Raw genomic sequence first — 17393 nt, 5'->3', positions numbered from 1 at the left:
GGAAAAATAGGCCAGTGAGGAAAGGAAATAAGGAAATAAATAAATGATGAGAACAAGTTAACAATAAAATAGTAACAACGTCAAAACAGATATGTCCTATATAAACTATTAAAACAAATGGCAAAGGGTGATATGGTTTCGTCCAGGCTACCTGGGATTTGTCTCTTTATGGCAGACATACATGTCTCTATTCTCAAATGTGTGTGCTACACTTAAAGCTGCTAGGGGGACAGTTTTCATCAATATGTTATTAGCTGAACAAGCTACAATGTAAGCTAAAAGCTTTACAGGATAAACTAAAGGTCACTCAAGCTTTAGCTCCACCAAAGAAACAGAATACACACAGTTCTAAGACCTGAGCAAATCAAAAGCTTCAATATTAATAACAATAATAATAATAATAATAATAAAAAAAAATAAAAAAAAAAAAAAGTAAAAGGGGGCAATGAAGCAAGCACAGCCGATAGCTGTTTTTGCAATCCCAGAATGCTAATGGCTGAAAAGTTTACTCAGATATATGGTATGCAGAACTTATTTTCAGCAAATAGAAAAGTTAACAATTACAATTTAACATTACAATTTTCAATTCCCCTAATCCCATTCTCTTAACCCTGGATAGGTACGATGGGTCGTTCGCGACCCCGAGCGTAAAAAAAAAACAGGTTTTTCTCACGTGACTCACCCCCGTGACTGAAATTGTGGGTGATCGACCTGCAGGAGGTGTCTCCCCTACACGCTCTAGTAGTGTCCAGATGTGCATTGCTGTAGCTGTACTCCTTCCCCGATTTCTGAGACGCGTCGGGGTCGAGCGCGACCGAGTTTACCCTTCTAAGGTAGTTTGCATAATTATCAAAGTTATTACGTATTATGAAATTGTCGGAGAATGGTGCAACTTGTATAGGTTATCAGTTGTGGAAAGTCTTGGTGGATTGTTTGGCTACCATGTGCATGATTTTTTTTTTTAGTTAAAATGTCGTTCATCACCACGAGGACCATTTTACCGCGAGTGCCCCTTTTTCATTTTTTTTCATTTTTTTGCCAAGTCATTTTTCCGTAAGATATTGCCAAATAGTGTCGTAAAACTTTTGCTTGTTTAGTGTTGGAAAGTGTGTCTAGATGATCTGGCTACCCATGCATGACTTTGTTTTTGTCAGATACGACGTAGTTATTGGTATATTGGGTATTTAACTGCGGTTACCAATTTCTGTTTTTTTTCAATATTTGTAAAAATTACTACGTAGTAAGGAATTGCCGTATATTATTCTTTTTTTTTTTCATGTTTATGTGTTAGAAAGTGTGCCTTGATGGTTGGGCTAACACGTGCATGTCTTTTTTTTTTATCTGAGATGCCGTATATTAGAATGTCGGGCATTTTACCGCGAGTACCCCCTTTTTCATTTTTTTTTCATTTTTTTGCCAAGTCATTTTTCCGTAAGATATTGCGAAATAGTGTCGTAAAACTTTTGCTTTTTTAGTGTTGGAAAGTGTGTCTAGATGATCTGGCTACCCATGCGTGATTTTGTTTTTGTCAGATATGACGTAGTTATTGGTATATTGGGTATTTAACTGCGGTTGCCAATTTCTGTTTTTTTTCAATATTTGTAAAAATTTACTACGTAGTAAGGAATTGCCGTATATTATTGATTTTTTTTTCATGTTTATGTGTTAGAAAGTGTGCCTTGATGGTTGGGCTAACACGTGCATGTCTTTTTTTTTATCTGAGATGCCGTTTATTAGAATGTTGGGCATTTTTCCGCGAGTGCCCCTTTTTATTTGTTTTGCATTTTTTTGCTTAGTCATGTTACCGTAAGGAATTGGCAAGTAGTGTCGCAAAACTTATATTTTTATAGTGTTGGAAAGTGTTTCTAGATGATCTGGCTACCCATGCCTATTTTTTTTTTAGCCAGATATGGCGTATATATAAGTATGTGTTCGATTTTCCTGTGATTGCCATTTTTTCGTTTTTTTCCCATTTCTTTCAAAATTACTACGTACTAAGGAACTATCACAGAGTAATGATTCATTTATATGTTTATTTGTCGGAAAATGTGCCTTGATGGTTTGCCTAGCACGTGGCTGAAGTTTTTTTTTCTGAAATGCCGTATATTAGAATGGCCATTTTTCCACGAGTGCCCCTTTTTATTTGTTTTGCATTTTTTTGCTTAGTCATGTTACCGTAAGGAATTGGCAAGTAGTGTCGCAAAACTTATAATTTTATAGTGTTGGAAAGTGTTTCTAGATGATCTGGCTACCCATGCCTATCGTTTTTTTTTAGCCAGATATGGCGTATATATAGGTATGTGTTCGATTTTCCTGTGATTGCCATTTTTTCGTTTTTTCCCATTTCTTTCAAAATTACTACGTACTAAGGAACTATCACAGAGTAATGATTCATTTAGATGTTTATTTGTCGGAAAATGTGCCTTGTTGGTTTGCCTAGCACGTGGCTGAACTTTTTTTTTTCTGAAATGCCGTATATTAGAATGTTAGCCATTTTTCCGCGAGTGCCCCTTTTTATTTGTTTTGCATTTTTTCGCTTAGTCATGTTACCGTAAGGAATTGGCAAGTAGTGTCGCAAAACTTATATTTTTATAGTGTTGGAAAGTGTTTCTAGATGATCTGGCTACCCATGCCTATCTTTTTTTTAGCCAGATATGGCGTATATATAGGTATGTGTTCGATTTTCCGGTGATTGCCATTTTTTCGTTTTTTCCCAATTCTTTCAAAATTACTACGTACTAAGGAACTATCACAGAGTAATGATTCCTCTAGATGTTTATTTGTCGGAAAATTTTGTTTACTTTTTTTTTTTGATTGAATATCATCAAATTTTTTTAGCTAAAATATTATATTGGTTTACATTTTTTTTTTTCGATTTTATTTCCCTTCAAAAAATTTTTTTTGGGTCAGAATTTTAATTTTATAGTCGTAAAATAATCGACAATTATCCAGCAACCCACCATACAATTTTTATGCATATCCAATAATAATTAGATTAGTAAATAACACCTTGAAATTGACATACCCTTCCTACATTTCAAGTGGCAGATTAGGGAGTCTGAGTCAGTGTGGTTGGCGGCCATTTTGTGGACATATCCAAAGCGTAAGCTGCCCTATCTATATATATTCTTGTTCCCTATAGAATTTGTGATATTTTGGTATATTTTTAACTGCATAAATATCATATTATATATTAAATATATGTATTTTTTTACGAAATTTCTAAGTACTCAAAAAATTACCTTTAGATATGGCCCCTGATATAAATGTAATTTACAAAATAATGAAGATTTTTTTACATATTCCTATTTTAGGATAACATATGTTTATTCCCTAAAAAAATTAGCCACTTCCTATTTCATTTGGGTACCCAAAAAAATTCATGAAATTTGGACAAATTTTTTTGGCCAAAAAAAGTTACCCTTTTTTTCTCATTTCAGATCTTCACCTCCATGGGTCTGACTTCATCCAAAATACATCAAGATGTGTCCTAAACATTCAAGAATCAATTCCTAAAAGGATTTGTGTATATATGTATAAACTTTTTTTTTATGAATTTTTATGTCAGGTCTTTTTTTTTCTACTTAATTTTTTTAAATATTTATAATAAATAGTTTTTCTGCAGATGAGTAGTATTTATCTTTACAGTTGTTTTAAGCATTCATTGAAGTTTTTTTTGGCAAAAGAAAAAAGGAGGTTACTGCAAAAACTGATTTTTCAAGAATTTTTTTTGGCGTCGGGGTCGTTCGCGTCCGAGTATACCCTTAAAGGGGTGTCCGAGGAGCGTACCTGTCCAGGGTTAACATGCCTAGGCTTCATACAATACTAAATGAGATAGGATTTAGCTCATTCCACTAATTTCTGTGGCCAACGCTTCCAATTCCTTCTCCACATTATACACTAGCCAGCCATATCAAGAAAGTTAACCATCTGGGCAGACATATCTTCTAATTACATAAAGCCTCTAAAATTATTTATCAAAACCCTTCGGTAATGAAGATAATTGATTGGTTTCAATTACCTTGTTACTGTATGGAAAAAAAATACAAAATTAAACAAAAGCAAGACCTACCTTATTTTTTTCGTTAATCTGATCAATAAATTCAAATGTCTTTTTCACTGAAGTAGTAACAACTTCAGTCTTGATTGTTTGCCATTTCCAATTAATTGAGCGACCGTCAAATTTGAAATCAGGCAAATATATAACTTCTGAGCCCACAGTAATGCCTGAAATCAGCTCCTCCACATTCCAGTCATAAAACCCTTGAATGTGGGCATCTAACCGAGCCCAGGTATTGAAAGTTTTCACGGCAAGGGCAAGGGTTCTGCTATCCCTCTCTAACAATGCTTTTGGGCGATACTTGGCTTGATGCTTGCATTTATGAAAGTGTTCCCTTATAGCGTGTTCATCATAAGCCTTAAGGTCAATGGGAAGCAATGTGGAAAAAATGACTTTGCTCTCGTTTGCATTTTCAATTTCTTTCCTTAGTGATAAGGCACACGATATAAGCGCATTACTCAGAGCTTGATCTCCATCCAAAAAAGGATCGATCCTCTTTAACGGTGAAATGCAATTGGAAGCTTTGCAATCAAGATCTTCTCTGAAGTTGAGAATAGAATCTATTCCACCAAAGACAATATAGAGCATTCTCTCTCCGGCATTCCTTTGGGACCCTAATTTAAGATGAACATCCTGATAACGTATGTATGCATATTTAGTACTCAGATGAAATAAATTCCGATACTTTATGCGAGACAAAAAATATTCCGTTTCATCAAACACCAGTGTGATTGCCGTTGGAATGAACTTCACTTCCTGTAAGAGAAAAGAATAAAAAGTAAATTTTAACAAAAACTTCTCATTTATAACAACTAGAATCAATCACTGTACACAATTTCCAACTGAATTGAAGTTCTAAATCAACCCCAAATTATAAACTTGCATTTTATAAGCTCCAAAATGCCAGATAAAAATTTAATTTCTTTTAAAGAAACATGATTAAAAAAAATCTTAAAAATCTGAATATGGAAACTACCAAATTTAGCCTTTGTAACTCTTGGGAGATAATTGTCACATATTTAAAAAAAATATATTTTTTCATGAAACTTACTTTAATCTAAACCATCATTGATGTGTATTACAGTATATAAACTAGAGGGGCATTCAGTAGAGCGCAGACCTTATTTCCGGACCTTTTGCTTGTCCGTGAATCTGACCTTCCAAAATTGAATAATTTCCAGTTCTTAACATAATGGTTTAAAATCCCTGCAAGTTTCATTACTCTACAATTAATATTGTGGCCGTATGGCTGATGACCGGAATTTGACCATTTACTTGACCTTGGACTAAGCCTCGACCTTTGATATTAACATGTATTAATTGCCATGAATTTCCATACACTCAAATATTAACCAAATTGGAAGTCTGTGACAATGATCTCCAAACTTATGGCTGATTATGTACGTGAATTGGATTTTTGTTTTGGTTGACCATGACCTTGACTTCCCAAATTTTTATTTTTCCAGTTTTTTATGTAACAATTAATCCCTGCAAGTTTCATTACTCTACGATTAAAATTGCGGTCAGGAAGCTGTTCACAAACAAACATAACCTCCTTCTAACTTTGGAGGTAATAATAATAACTAGAGGAGCACTTAGTAGAGTGCAGACCTCCAAAGTAGCAGCTTATTTCTTGACCTTAACACACACTAACAAACACAAAGACAAATATGGGCGAAACCTAAGTTACCTCTCCTTCCAACTTCGTTGGTAGAGGTAAAATTAATTGTATGAATCCTTTCAGACTAAATACCGAGGCCCTTAGTAGTAAAAAAAAACTATCTTCATTAAACTTACTTTGCTATTAATACTGAATTCCTGGGCTCTTGGCACTGAAAGGGACTGAGTGTGCTCTATGAAATCCCTTAAAGCCTTCCTACGTGCTTCTTGACAAGCGGGAACCAGCGTCACTCCATCCTGTTCATGACGGAAGGTTGTAAAACCTCTCTCCATATCCCAACCAGTGAAACCTTGACCAGCAGCATCTTGTTTGGCCCAGGTATTGTAATTTTTCATAACATCATTAAGAACGGAGTTCATAACAGCAAAATACTCTTTAGAGTGTAATGGTGCTTTGTGATTACACTGCGTGTAATGATTATCAACTGCATACTTGTCAATGTGATAAAGACTAGGGGGGTACAAGGCTGGAAAACACTACGCGGTGCCTTGAATTGCCTTCTGTAACACGTTTTCTAAAGAGGAGAGCCCTTGACACAAGTTCTTTCAATAGACTCCTAGAATCAGTCAGGGTTGGGCTAATTCTGTTTAACTTTTGGAAGCATCCTTCTCTTCTGCAGTCTGATTCAACATTTAGTTCAAAAACTGTTCTGATGCCACACATCACCACAAAAAGAGCATTTTGGTTGGGGGGTATTAAGCCCTTCACTGATGTATGGGCTGAAGAAAAGTCAAAATCCTTTTCAAAAATAGTGGTTACAAAAGGATACTTGAAGCTTTGAAGGCTAGAATCTTGGTCATCAAATATCAGCACAATGTGAAGTTTTTCATCAATCTGTGTCTGTTCCTGAAATAAATGAATACAAAATACAACACCATACATAATTGTCAGGAAGCAATGAAATTGGCTATAAAACCAAAAAAAAAGAGAGAGAGAGAGAGAGAGAGAGAGAGAGAGAGAGAGAGAGAGAGAGAGAGAGAGAGAGAGAGAGAGAGAGAGATATATATACATATTTAACTGTCCTTGAATTAGCATAGTTGGAGTGGCCTATAATCCTTATACTGTATATGTATGATAATCATGTTCAACAAAAACTACTGAAATAGGTGGTTTGGTTTGAAAGGTTGTCAACATTAAACCCAACAATATGAACAAAGCATGAGAAGGAAATTTCACGTATCAGGATATACTGTATGTCTTACTATATGTGTTCAGGAGACTGAGATTAGCCATCACACCTAACCCTGAGATCTTGTTCATTCAAGTCCTGCAAACCTGTTAACAACTGATAAATTCTTGTGTTGCAGGGTACATAAATATGACTATTGTATTTTTCCTAACTATACAAACCTGAATCATTTATTACAGATGGATAAAAGGAAAGGCTGGAATACGACCGGCAGGGTAGTTACCTGCCGGTAGGGGGCTGGCAATCGACCTCCCCCATCCCCATAGCTCATTGTAACCTCACTTAAGATTGCAGCCGGGACTTACTTCAGGGGCTGGTGATGGCGGAAAAGTTCGAGTAACTATCTTTAAAATGTGTCATTTCTTCCAACACAAATACAATCGTCCTTTACTATAGGATAGCTATCATTAGGCGGAAGGAAATCCCTGTTCCAACTGGCTGGAAAACGAACCCAGGAGCTATACAGACTAGCATTGAGCCAATGCTGAAGTCTGTGCTCCTACACCTTGTAATCCAGAAAAGCATCCGGAATCGTTGGCCCGTAAGAGGCTGACAATGACCCTCCCACTCTATAGCTCACTGTAACCCTTGGAGGAATAATGATCTTGCTGCGGGATAAATTAAGCAACTTTGGTACCTGGTGGCCATATTGGGACTGGCATCTGAATCCCTCCCTGGCTGTAGGTGCGCGACCACACGTGAATTAAGGTGCCAGTTTTTTTTATAAGTATAACAAATACTATCACCCAGTTTTAAATATCTTACTTTATAATACATGAATCAATAAATGGGTAGTTACTTCTTAAACGCAAGTGTTAACGTATTGGGATTATAATGCCATCTGTAAATAAAATGAGAAATCGCACTTACAAATGTGACAATTTTTTTCAGATGCTGCCTCTTTCCTTGTCACTTTTCCATGTCACAGGATAAAACTTATGAGAAATTGTTTTGGGGGTATAAAAATTTTCATTGATCAGAATTCAAATTATGTGTAATCAGGCCACTACGCCGTGGATATAATGTTGTCATGATAAATGATGATGTAAAATGGGAGTGAACAGAACACCTGTACAGACTCCAAGAAAAAGAGGTAGTAAGCTCAAAGCTGCTTATGTGACAAGGATAATAGAAAAAAAATTTTTTTTAGATAGCAATACAGCACCAACATGAACTGGTTATAACTTAAAACTCTGCCCTGATAAAAACAAGTGAATTAGCAGGAAGTAAAGCTACTGTTGATTTCATAATGGTATTTAACACCTTACTTGACAGAGATTTAAATGGCCAATTCAGAAAAAAATAATGCAAATATTAAAACTTTCTAATGTATTTTAGTTCAATAAGACTTCTAGATGGTAAAGATATCTTAAAATCAAATACAAAAACTGGATTCATTGGCTTTCTAGACTCTGTAGCATTGCATCTGATAGTGGGACTTTGTAATTTTTGATGACCTAAAAACTTAGTCAAGATCATATTGAATTATTCTTTGGCCAAGTAAGAAGCATGGGAGGCAATAATAATAAACCCACAGCGAGACAGTTTTCTATGGCTTACAAAGGGTTGTTTGTTCATAATGACCTAAAAATTCAGTCAAGGTCATATTAAACTATTCTTTGGTCAAGTAAGAAGCATGGGAGGCAATAATAACACACCAACAGTGAGAAAGTTTGCTACGGCATACAAAGGGTTGCCTGTGGGGAGAAAAAGGTTTTGGGTTTGGCTACGATGTCGTCCCAGCCCAGGATGGCGAGAGGACTCATCATCAGCTGGAGTCGGTTGGAGGGGCGAGCAGGAATAGTCACCTCGTCCGCGTGTGGAAAATACAGGAGTTGAGATGATGATTTGGTTGAGTATACGCCATGTGAGACTGAAGACTTTTCCTGAACTACTACTTTGGGGGTTAATGAATACCCTTTCCTGGTTGACATAGCGTCTTTCAGTTCCTTCCTCTGGGCTCCTGCCAAGAATGGCGACAGTGGAACAGAAGATCTGATGCGAGGGTCCTGAACCCCTCTGGACCTGGGTGACGGTTCAGGGTGGTCTTCCGAAATAACTAATATCAGCCTACAATTCTCAGAGAGAGTATTCTCTATTAGAGATAGGGAGCCCCAGTGACAATTTGGTCTGGTATCCCCTCGAGGCAGAGTGATCTGCAGCATCGTTTGGAAGGAAGACCTGTTCATGGTTGGAAGAGAGGGACTTACAGGCTCTCTGACAGGACAAGCTCCGATGATGTATCTTGCACGTGGACTGTTCTTCCAGGGTCGAGATGTCTTGCCTTTAATGACCTCCTCGAAGTATGTGCCTATGCGTTTTCCGGAGAAGTTGATCCTAGAAGAACCCTACCTATAGATGATGGTTCTACTCTTGCTGGAGATGTGTTGACTTCCGACACACGGCGAGCTCTCCTTGATATATAAGCACAAAAAATGTGCTGCAATTCCTTCTGGTGTGTGGGCAAAAAAAAAGTGCTCGGTCATTACACGGCGAGGAAGAAAGACTTCCCCATTGCTGACGATCTGACTCAGAAGTAGGGAGATCTGGAGCGCCAAGAAGTGTGTTTGGTCATGGAAAGCGCGTAAGCACTTGCGCGATGAGCGAGGTGAAGGCTTAGGGAGCTTAGCTGATGACCTCCGAGGTGACAATGAAGAGGCACTTTCGCGAGAAGTGGAAGATCAGACTCTCTTAGATGAGCACGCTACTAGCGATTAGGGTGAGAAAAAGCGTCAAACAGAAGGCATCTAGAGTCCGAAGAGCTTTCAGCTGGTGCAGAAGACCTGGCAAGTAAAGGTAAGGCAATAACAGATCTCAAAGGCAAAGTTTTGGAAACCGCAGGTCTAGCCAAAGAGTCTGCAGCAGATGGTCTACGCTGACTACATGAGGAGGTACCAGGATCTCTATCTGAAGAAAGAGATCACGCCTGCGACGAGACACCGTCTAATGGGAATGTTACGAAGAACTGCAAGGTTCAGTTGCTGACGATCTCAACGGAGGAAAAGCAGCAACTGAAGTGGTCCTCCGGTGGGGAAGAAACTCTGCAGGAGCACATCTCTAGCAAAGATTTGCAGAAGAGCAGCTAAAGGGGATGCCCATTGAGGAGGAGACATCACCAAAGCATCAGGTTGAGGAAGATGTTTCTAAGGAACTGATGAAACTTATCTTCTGATAGGGAGCAGCGCAAACGAAAGGTGTCAGCTCTCTGCAAGGAAATGGTAGAGGTTAAATCCCCCAGAGGAGGAGGTACCTCTAGGGCAAATGGCACAGTCTCTCTACCCCTGGGCTTTATCAAGCGTTACAATACCATCACTCTTTCCCGAGTCCTCAGGAGACCACTAGGGAAAAGTCTGAGGGGAGAGTCCCAGGGATGGAAGAAGCCAGCTGGGACTTCTTACACTTCGAGGGAGACCGCAATGGCGAAGAATTCCTTTTAACCACCTTCTTCCTCCTGCTGAACAGTACCCACAGGGAGCATGACCACTCCCAACACTTACTACATGGAGAGGCTTCCGAGCATAAGTGTCCTTTGCATGCCCAACACAATCTGTGAAGACCGTCCTCCTTACTGCTCATAAATGTACCAAAAGTCTTGGGCAGCACACCAGGACATGTCAACACAATGAACATGCACAAACACACAACTGGGGGAAGTTTTCACTGGAAAAAAAAATAAATTTCAAAGTCAAAGCAAAAACAGAAAATGGCCAAAAAAAAATTCGAAAGAGGAACAACTTCACTCTCTGACAGTTTAAATCCAAATGCGGTTACAGTGAGCTATAGGAGGGGGGGGGGAATTACCAGCCCTACTGGCAAGTAACTACCCTGCCGGCTGTTACACCTTTTTTAAAGTTTAACTGCCGTCTTCCAGCCTTCGCTGTTATCCATCTCTTATAGTAAAGGACGATAGTATGTATTTGTGTTGGAACAAAGAGAAGTTTAAATAAAAGATGCCAACTAAAAGTAGGGGACAAATTGTATTCCTTGATGTAAACGACAAAATCAAGAAACTATTTACCTAAAAAAATCAGCAGCAACCAAATCTGACAAAAGTCGCAACAAAAAATTTGCTCTACACTAACCTTCTCTACAGATTGTAATGTTATCTGTTCCTCAACATGTTTCTCTTTCTTAGTATTTTCAGACTCGATCTTATTACGTTCTGTGTCTCTTTTTTCGTAAACTATAACAACATCATCATTCACTTTCCTTTCATGGCTGTAAGGAGTGATTTGTGTACATGTTCTAGTCAATATACTGCAACGCACAGTATTCAAAAACGTTTTACGCATGGCTTCATGAATAAAAGTAATTCTTTGATTTCTAATATTTTTCCATTTGGGTTTCTTTTCCGTTCCAAATACCTGCGGGTTGTAACCAAATGCCCCTAACGTAAGGAACTTCAAGAGAACATCCTCATGACACCAATGAACAAATCCACGTTCTTCTTTGTCCATCGTCACCCAAAAACTAAATCTAGCAAAAGCCGTTTCCAAAAGGTATTTCCAAGGGAGGCTTTTTTTATAAGGATTCAATTCATGTGCACAGAAATTAGGATAAGACATTATTTCAAATTCAAACACTTCTGAGAAGATAACTTTATCAATCTTGTTGGCCTCTATGTTTTTCCTCAACAATAATGCACATTCCACAAGGTAATTATAAATGTCATTTTCACTTCCACTGATAAGCTGGTACCTACGATAACTGGAAGGACATCCCTTCTTGCAGGGCATAGGGTAATCTTCAGATATTAAAGCCGTTAACGTACCACAATACATCACATACAATGTTCCTTTACCACAAGAATGGTGTACTTTAATATTATCAAAAGCATTGTGATACCCAACATCTTGTATGTATATGCACGATACATGGGGAAGTTCTCGCTTCACTCTCTGGTATAGTGAATAGTGAAGCTTATCAAAAATAAATGCTACATCATTAAATTCCGCATCCTTTGGTTTCAAAATGCCTACACCATCCTGCAAAATGAAATGTGAAAAACTTACAGAAAAAAAAATTCTTAATCTCATTTCAGCTTACTTTCCAAATTCTAGTTATCTTTATAATTAATCATGTTCCTATTGCCTTTCATGGTTTAAAATTATGCTATGCACAATTCACAGAATAATTTAAAGCAAATACAATAAGCCTGTGCTGTAACTACTCGGTACAAACACCTACCAATAAAGGGACATTGAACCTCTTCCTCCTCCTCCTACTACTACTACTACTACTACTACTACTACTACTACAGATAAACACAAGAATTGCACGAAATAAAGCAGTTAATATATATTGTATTTCAATTGCATCTCTTTGTTCAAGTTGATATGATGATACTGTACTGTACTTGGGTACAAAAGATTACTATGCTGATCATAGAATTTAGTCAAATATACAGTAAATCGCAAATTTTAAGTAATTTGTGTTTTTCCTAACATACTTACCTCGAACTACTTTCTTAAGAGTACCTGGAAATCTCCTCTCATCCGACCAGAGTTTTGTGTAGTTTACCCTACTTCCGTTTTCTGTGAAGGCTAACCTCAGGCAGAAGGATACGGGCCCTGAGGCTAGTCCCGGGGCAGGTAGCGTGCTAGCTTGGGTCTCGACCCTCAGTAAGTTCTTGGTTGTTTAATTACTTAAAGGGTCAGGAAGACACTCGGGGACGGAAGGGCGGGCCATTACCCGAAAGTAGTTCGAGGTAAGTATGTTAGGAAAAATACAAATTACTTGAAATTTGTGATTTGTTCCAACACGGAAACTTACCTAGAACTACTTTCTTAGGAGACTTACACTTTAGGAGGTGGGAGTGTCCTTCTTGGCCCCTAGATCTAGCTAAGCAGGATGCAATGGAACCTCGATAGGGGGCTAGGTTCAGAGACGATCAGAAAACGAAAGGTAGGAGAAAACTACACAAAGAGCTCATGTTAGTGTCTAAGTAACTCACCTGTGCAAAAATTCCTCGGAGACGTGTCCTTTGATGATGATGTGACTTGAGGTCTTGTGCAGGCTCTACCCGAGTCTATCTCCAAGGGAAAGAGGGGGATGGAGGAACAAGGGGGTTTTTAAGTTAACGAACCTGTGTCTCTTGGTCTTACTACCCACGATTGTACCTGGGGCTACACCGTTAAATCGCTTGGAGCGCGGAGATGACTGTTTCTATAGAGAACCCGTCTAGGGACTTTCTTGAATATTCCTTCAGGTAGTGCGTTGTGAAGGTAGACTGGTTAGACCAGGTGCCTGCTCTTAGGATCTGCGCCACTGCCATGTTCCTTTCGAAAGGTAGGGAGGTAATTAGACCCCTAATGTCACGGGGCTTGGGTTTTCCCGGCAGGGGAGCGCCTGCACTGCTATAGGCCCTGATAATCACCTGTCTTAGCCGGCTTTTTCACTGTACCTGTGGAGACAAAAAGGCTCCTGATACCAGGACGGAGATTAGAAGTCCTCTCCAGGTATTTCCTTATAGCTCTGACAGGACACAACCTCAAGTCCTCCGGATTGCCTGAACGAGGAATTGCTGGTATTGAGAAGCCCTCAAACTTGGGATCCCAAACTTCTGGATTCTGGGTCTTAGCCACAAAAGTCGGGACGAACTTGAGGGAAATCTCACGCCAACCCTTCGCGTGTGAGACCTCGTAAGACAGCCCGTGAATCTCACCCACTCTCTTAGCTGATGCCAGTGCCAACAGGAAGACAGTCTTGAGGGTGAGGTCCCTGTCCACTATGTCTTTCAGGGGTTCGAACGGGGGTTCACTGAACATCTTCAGGACCCTCGCCACATCCCACTGCGGCACCCTGACGGCTTGAGGGGGACATGCTTGTTCGAAGCTCTTGATGAGCATTGAGATATGTCTCGAGGAACCCAGATCGATGCCCTTCAGTAGGAAGACTTGTCCTAAAGCTGCACGGACTCCTTTGACGGCCGGGATAGACATACCGACTACATCCCTGAGATGTACCAGGAAGTCCGCAATGTCTGGAATAGAGGCCCTCATCGGCTTGATGTTTCTGGAGCACCACTTCGTAAAGGTGGTCCACTTTGCCTCAGATATCCTGACATCCTTTCGGCCGTTCTAGTTGAATAGCCTTCCTTCCACAGGAGACGCTCGATAACCTCTACGCGTGAAGGCGGAGGGATCGAGGATTGTCGTGGAACCTTTGGAAGTGGGGTTACCGCAGCAGGTCTGGTCTGTCTGGAAGAGGCCACGGGGGAAGACACGCTAGTTCTTTTAGGTCGGCAAACCACTCTCTCTCCGGCCACCAGGGCGCTACCAAAGTCATCTTTAGGTTGTGGGCCGTCCTCACCCTGTTGAGCACCTGTCTGAGCAACGCGAAAGGGGGAAAGGCGTATACGTCCAGATTGTCCCACCGGTGTTGAAAGGCGTCCTCCAACGCCGCTTTTGGGTCTGGGACAGGACAACAGAATACGTGGAGTTGTGCGTTCAGCCTTGTTGCGAAGAGATCCATCACAAACGAACCCCATTTCTGGATGATGAGTTTGGCTACCTCGGAGTGCAGGGTCCACTCGGTTCCCACTGCTTGACCCATCCTGCTGAGCCCGTCGGCCAGGACGTTTCTTTTCCCTGGAATGAACCTCACTGCGATCGTGATCTGTCCTGTCGTGGCCCAATCCAGAAGTTCTAACGTGAGATCGCACAGCTCCCTCGACTTCAGTCCTCCCTGCTTCTTTATGTATGCTACTAGTGTGGCGTTGTCGCACATCAACGCCACGGTGTTTCCCCGTAGAAGGTTGACGAACTGTAGGCACGCCTTTCGAACCACCCTCATCTCCAGGATGTTTATGTGTTGTGCCTTTTCTTCCTCCGTCCAACTGCCTCTTGGTGACCTTCCGAGGAGATGGGCACCCCATCCCTCCTTGGAAGCGTCTGTGAAGAGAAGCATCTCAGGGGGCTCGGCTGCAAAGGGCATCCCCTTGAGGGTGTTTGTCCGGTCTTGCCACCACACTAGGACTTATTCCGTTTCCGGGAGAACTGGAACCACCTTGTGGGGGGAATCCGTCTGGTTCCAGAGTCCCTTAAGGTTCCATTGGATGCTCCTGAGCTTGAGTCTCCCCTGGGGAACCAGTTTCTCCAATGACACGAGGTGACCTATTAGCCTCTGCCAGTCCTTTGCTCTCCTGGGTTATCCCGCCAAGAAGGGGCGGAGGATTTTGTCCAAGTTGTTCAGCCTCTCTTCTGACGGAAAGGCTCTCACTAGACTGGAATCCAGGACCATTCCTAGATAAGTCATCCTGGTGGAGGGTGACAGATGAGACTTCTCCAGGCTGATGGTGATGCCTAGAATCTTGCAGAACTGCAGAACCTTCGCGCCTTGATCCCTCAAAACTTCCTCTGAGGATGAAAGGAGCAACCAGTCGTCTAGGTAACGTATCAGGCGGATGCCCCGTTCGTGAGCCCACACTGAGACTGTCGCGAAGATCCTCGTGAAGACCTGAGGCGCTGTGGATAGTCCGAAGCAGAGGGATCTGAACTGCAGCCCACTTCACCCGAAGGTACTTCCTGCTGGAGGGGTGGACTGGAATTTGAAAATAAGCATCCTTGAGGTCTATGGACATCATGAAGTCCCCTTCCCTTAAGGACTCTAGGACCGACTTTGGGGTGTCCATCTTGAAGTCGGTTTTGCACACAAACTTGTTGAGAGCCGAGAGGTCTATGACCGGTCTCCAACCTCCCGTTGCTTTCTCCACCAGGAAGAGCCGATTGTAGAAGCCCGGGCTCGGGTCCCGTACTGTTTCCATTGCTCCCTTCGCCAGCATCATGGAAACTTGCTCTTGTAAGGCTGTTCTCTTCAAGGGGTCCTTGGGAGTCAACCACTCCACCTGAATGGCCGGGATCAGGGGCGGAGGTTCTGCCAGAAACGGTAGCCTGTACCCCTCCTTCAACACTGTTACTGTCCACGGGTCTGCTCCGTGGTTTTTCCATGCTTGCCAAAAAAGTCTGAGGCATCCCCCCCCCCCCCCCTGAGGCTTGGGCAGGAGTAGGGGGCCTCTCTCCCTATCTTCTTCTGGAGGAACGACCTGTACGCCCCCTCCTGGAGGCCGAGAAGGAAGTTCTAAAGGAGGCTGGGACTGATGCTGCTCCCCTACGGGAGGGCTGATACGGCTGTGACCAAGTAGCAGCTGGGGAGTCTCTCCTGTGCTGGCTAGACGAGGCTCGAGGAGTAGCAGGACCATCGGACGGGGGCCTCCTGTGGATGGGCCTCCTCGGTGCTTGAGGTCTTGGAACACTCACCTCCTTCCTCTTCAAGACCTTCTCCATGATCTCTTCTGCCTCCTTCAGGGGAAAGAGGACATCTTCCCATAGGGGCAGGCTTCTCAGGGCCCTCGCTTCCTTGTCCGGTATCCTCCTCGACAGCTTTCTCAGGGCCCTCGCTTCCTTGTCCGGTATCCTCCTCGACAGCTTGCTCAGGACAGTGTCTCTCCTCCTGAGTACCCAGTTGGCTGATTGGGCTAGGGACTGGTAGGACAAGAAATTTAATGCCCTACCTCCCGAGATGATTAGCTCCTTCAGGAGAGCCTGATTCCCCAGAACTGAAAGGTCGTAGGAGGATTGAACACTTACGAGAGTGGAGGCCCACCAATCTAGCCAAGAGGCGACGTTTGCAAGGTCTTTTGCCATCTCCTCTGACTGGGAGAAGCAGATTGGGGCTGATGAGGCCCTGTTTTCTGGGGCCCCTTGGCCTAAAACTTCGAGGGAGGGTTCCAACTTGCAGGCCCCTGGACATTGACCCTCCGGAAGGTAGAATTTACTCTGGGACCTCAGTCCCTGGAGCAACTTCGAGGAGCTCTGAGACTTGGGGGCCTCTGCATTGCCAGACACAATCTTGTTGATGTGAGCTCTACCGAGCCTCACGTCTCTGGCCACTGGAAGAGCCAACGGAGTACTCCGCTGGGCGGGGGCCTCCATTAGTCTATTGAGGCTAGAACGCCAGGGATCCTCGTCGGAGGGTTCAGGCTCCTCAATACGATGGTGTCGTCTAATGAGGCCTATCACCCTCCTGTAAGCCGAGTCCTCCGCTGGGGCGCGCTCCACGTCGTCATCGATGTCCTCCGTCTGGCGGCCTACTTTTCTAGAGGGAATCCCACAGGCGGATGCCTCCGCGTAAGGCTCTGGACGCAGGACGGGCATTGCCGTGGCGGCGAGGGGCTCCGTCTTCTGTCTGTCCTTAGTCATGGAGGACGCAGCTTCTGTGAGCTTGCCCGACGGAGGAAGCCGTCTCTCCTTCTCCATGGTCCGTGGTACCACTTTTGAGGGCACGACGAGGCTGCGACTCCCTCCGCTGGGCGGATTGAGTCGGAACCCTCGCGGTCTTACGCCTGTCGGAGGAGGTCCGTGAGGCTGGGTCCCTCCGTGGTTCTAGCTTGTGGCTGGAGAACCTTCCTGGGGACTTGTCTCTGGGTCGCCAGCCTGAAGTGCTAGGGACCGAAGTAAGGTCCA

At 42.4% G+C, this 17393-nt stretch overlaps 2 protein-coding genes across 3 annotated transcripts in view; both read right to left on the bottom strand.

The window, feature by feature from the left end:
• The window catches only part of LOC137624248 (serine-rich adhesin for platelets-like), an 84912-nt gene extending 78670 nt beyond the window's left edge, over positions 1-6242 (bottom strand). For both annotated transcript variants that reach the window (XM_068354760.1, XM_068354761.1), the window contains exons 1-2: positions 5858-6242; positions 4073-4816 (exon numbers count right to left, since the gene is read on the bottom strand). In XM_068354760.1, the coding sequence (XP_068210861.1) occupies positions 4073-4816; positions 5858-6100 (987 nt within the window). In that variant the 5' untranslated portion in view covers positions 6101-6242. The remainder of the gene's footprint in view (positions 1-4072; positions 4817-5857) is intronic.
• LOC137625085 (serine-rich adhesin for platelets-like) overlaps positions 6192-17393 on the bottom strand; it is a 78728-nt gene continuing 67526 nt past the window's right edge. The window contains exons 6-7 of the mRNA XM_068356016.1: positions 11013-11915; positions 6192-6587 (exon numbers count right to left, since the gene is read on the bottom strand). Coding sequence (XP_068212117.1) covers positions 6192-6587; positions 11013-11915 — 1299 coding nt within the window. The remainder of the gene's footprint in view (positions 6588-11012; positions 11916-17393) is intronic.

The sequence above is a fragment of the Palaemon carinicauda genome, chromosome 31 (genome assembly GCF_036898095.1).
Source record: "Palaemon carinicauda isolate YSFRI2023 chromosome 31, ASM3689809v2, whole genome shotgun sequence".
Taxonomy (NCBI): Eukaryota; Metazoa; Arthropoda; class Malacostraca; order Decapoda; family Palaemonidae; genus Palaemon; species Palaemon carinicauda.
Note: the sequence above shows the minus strand (reverse complement) of the source record. Positions and strands in the feature narration are given on the sequence as shown.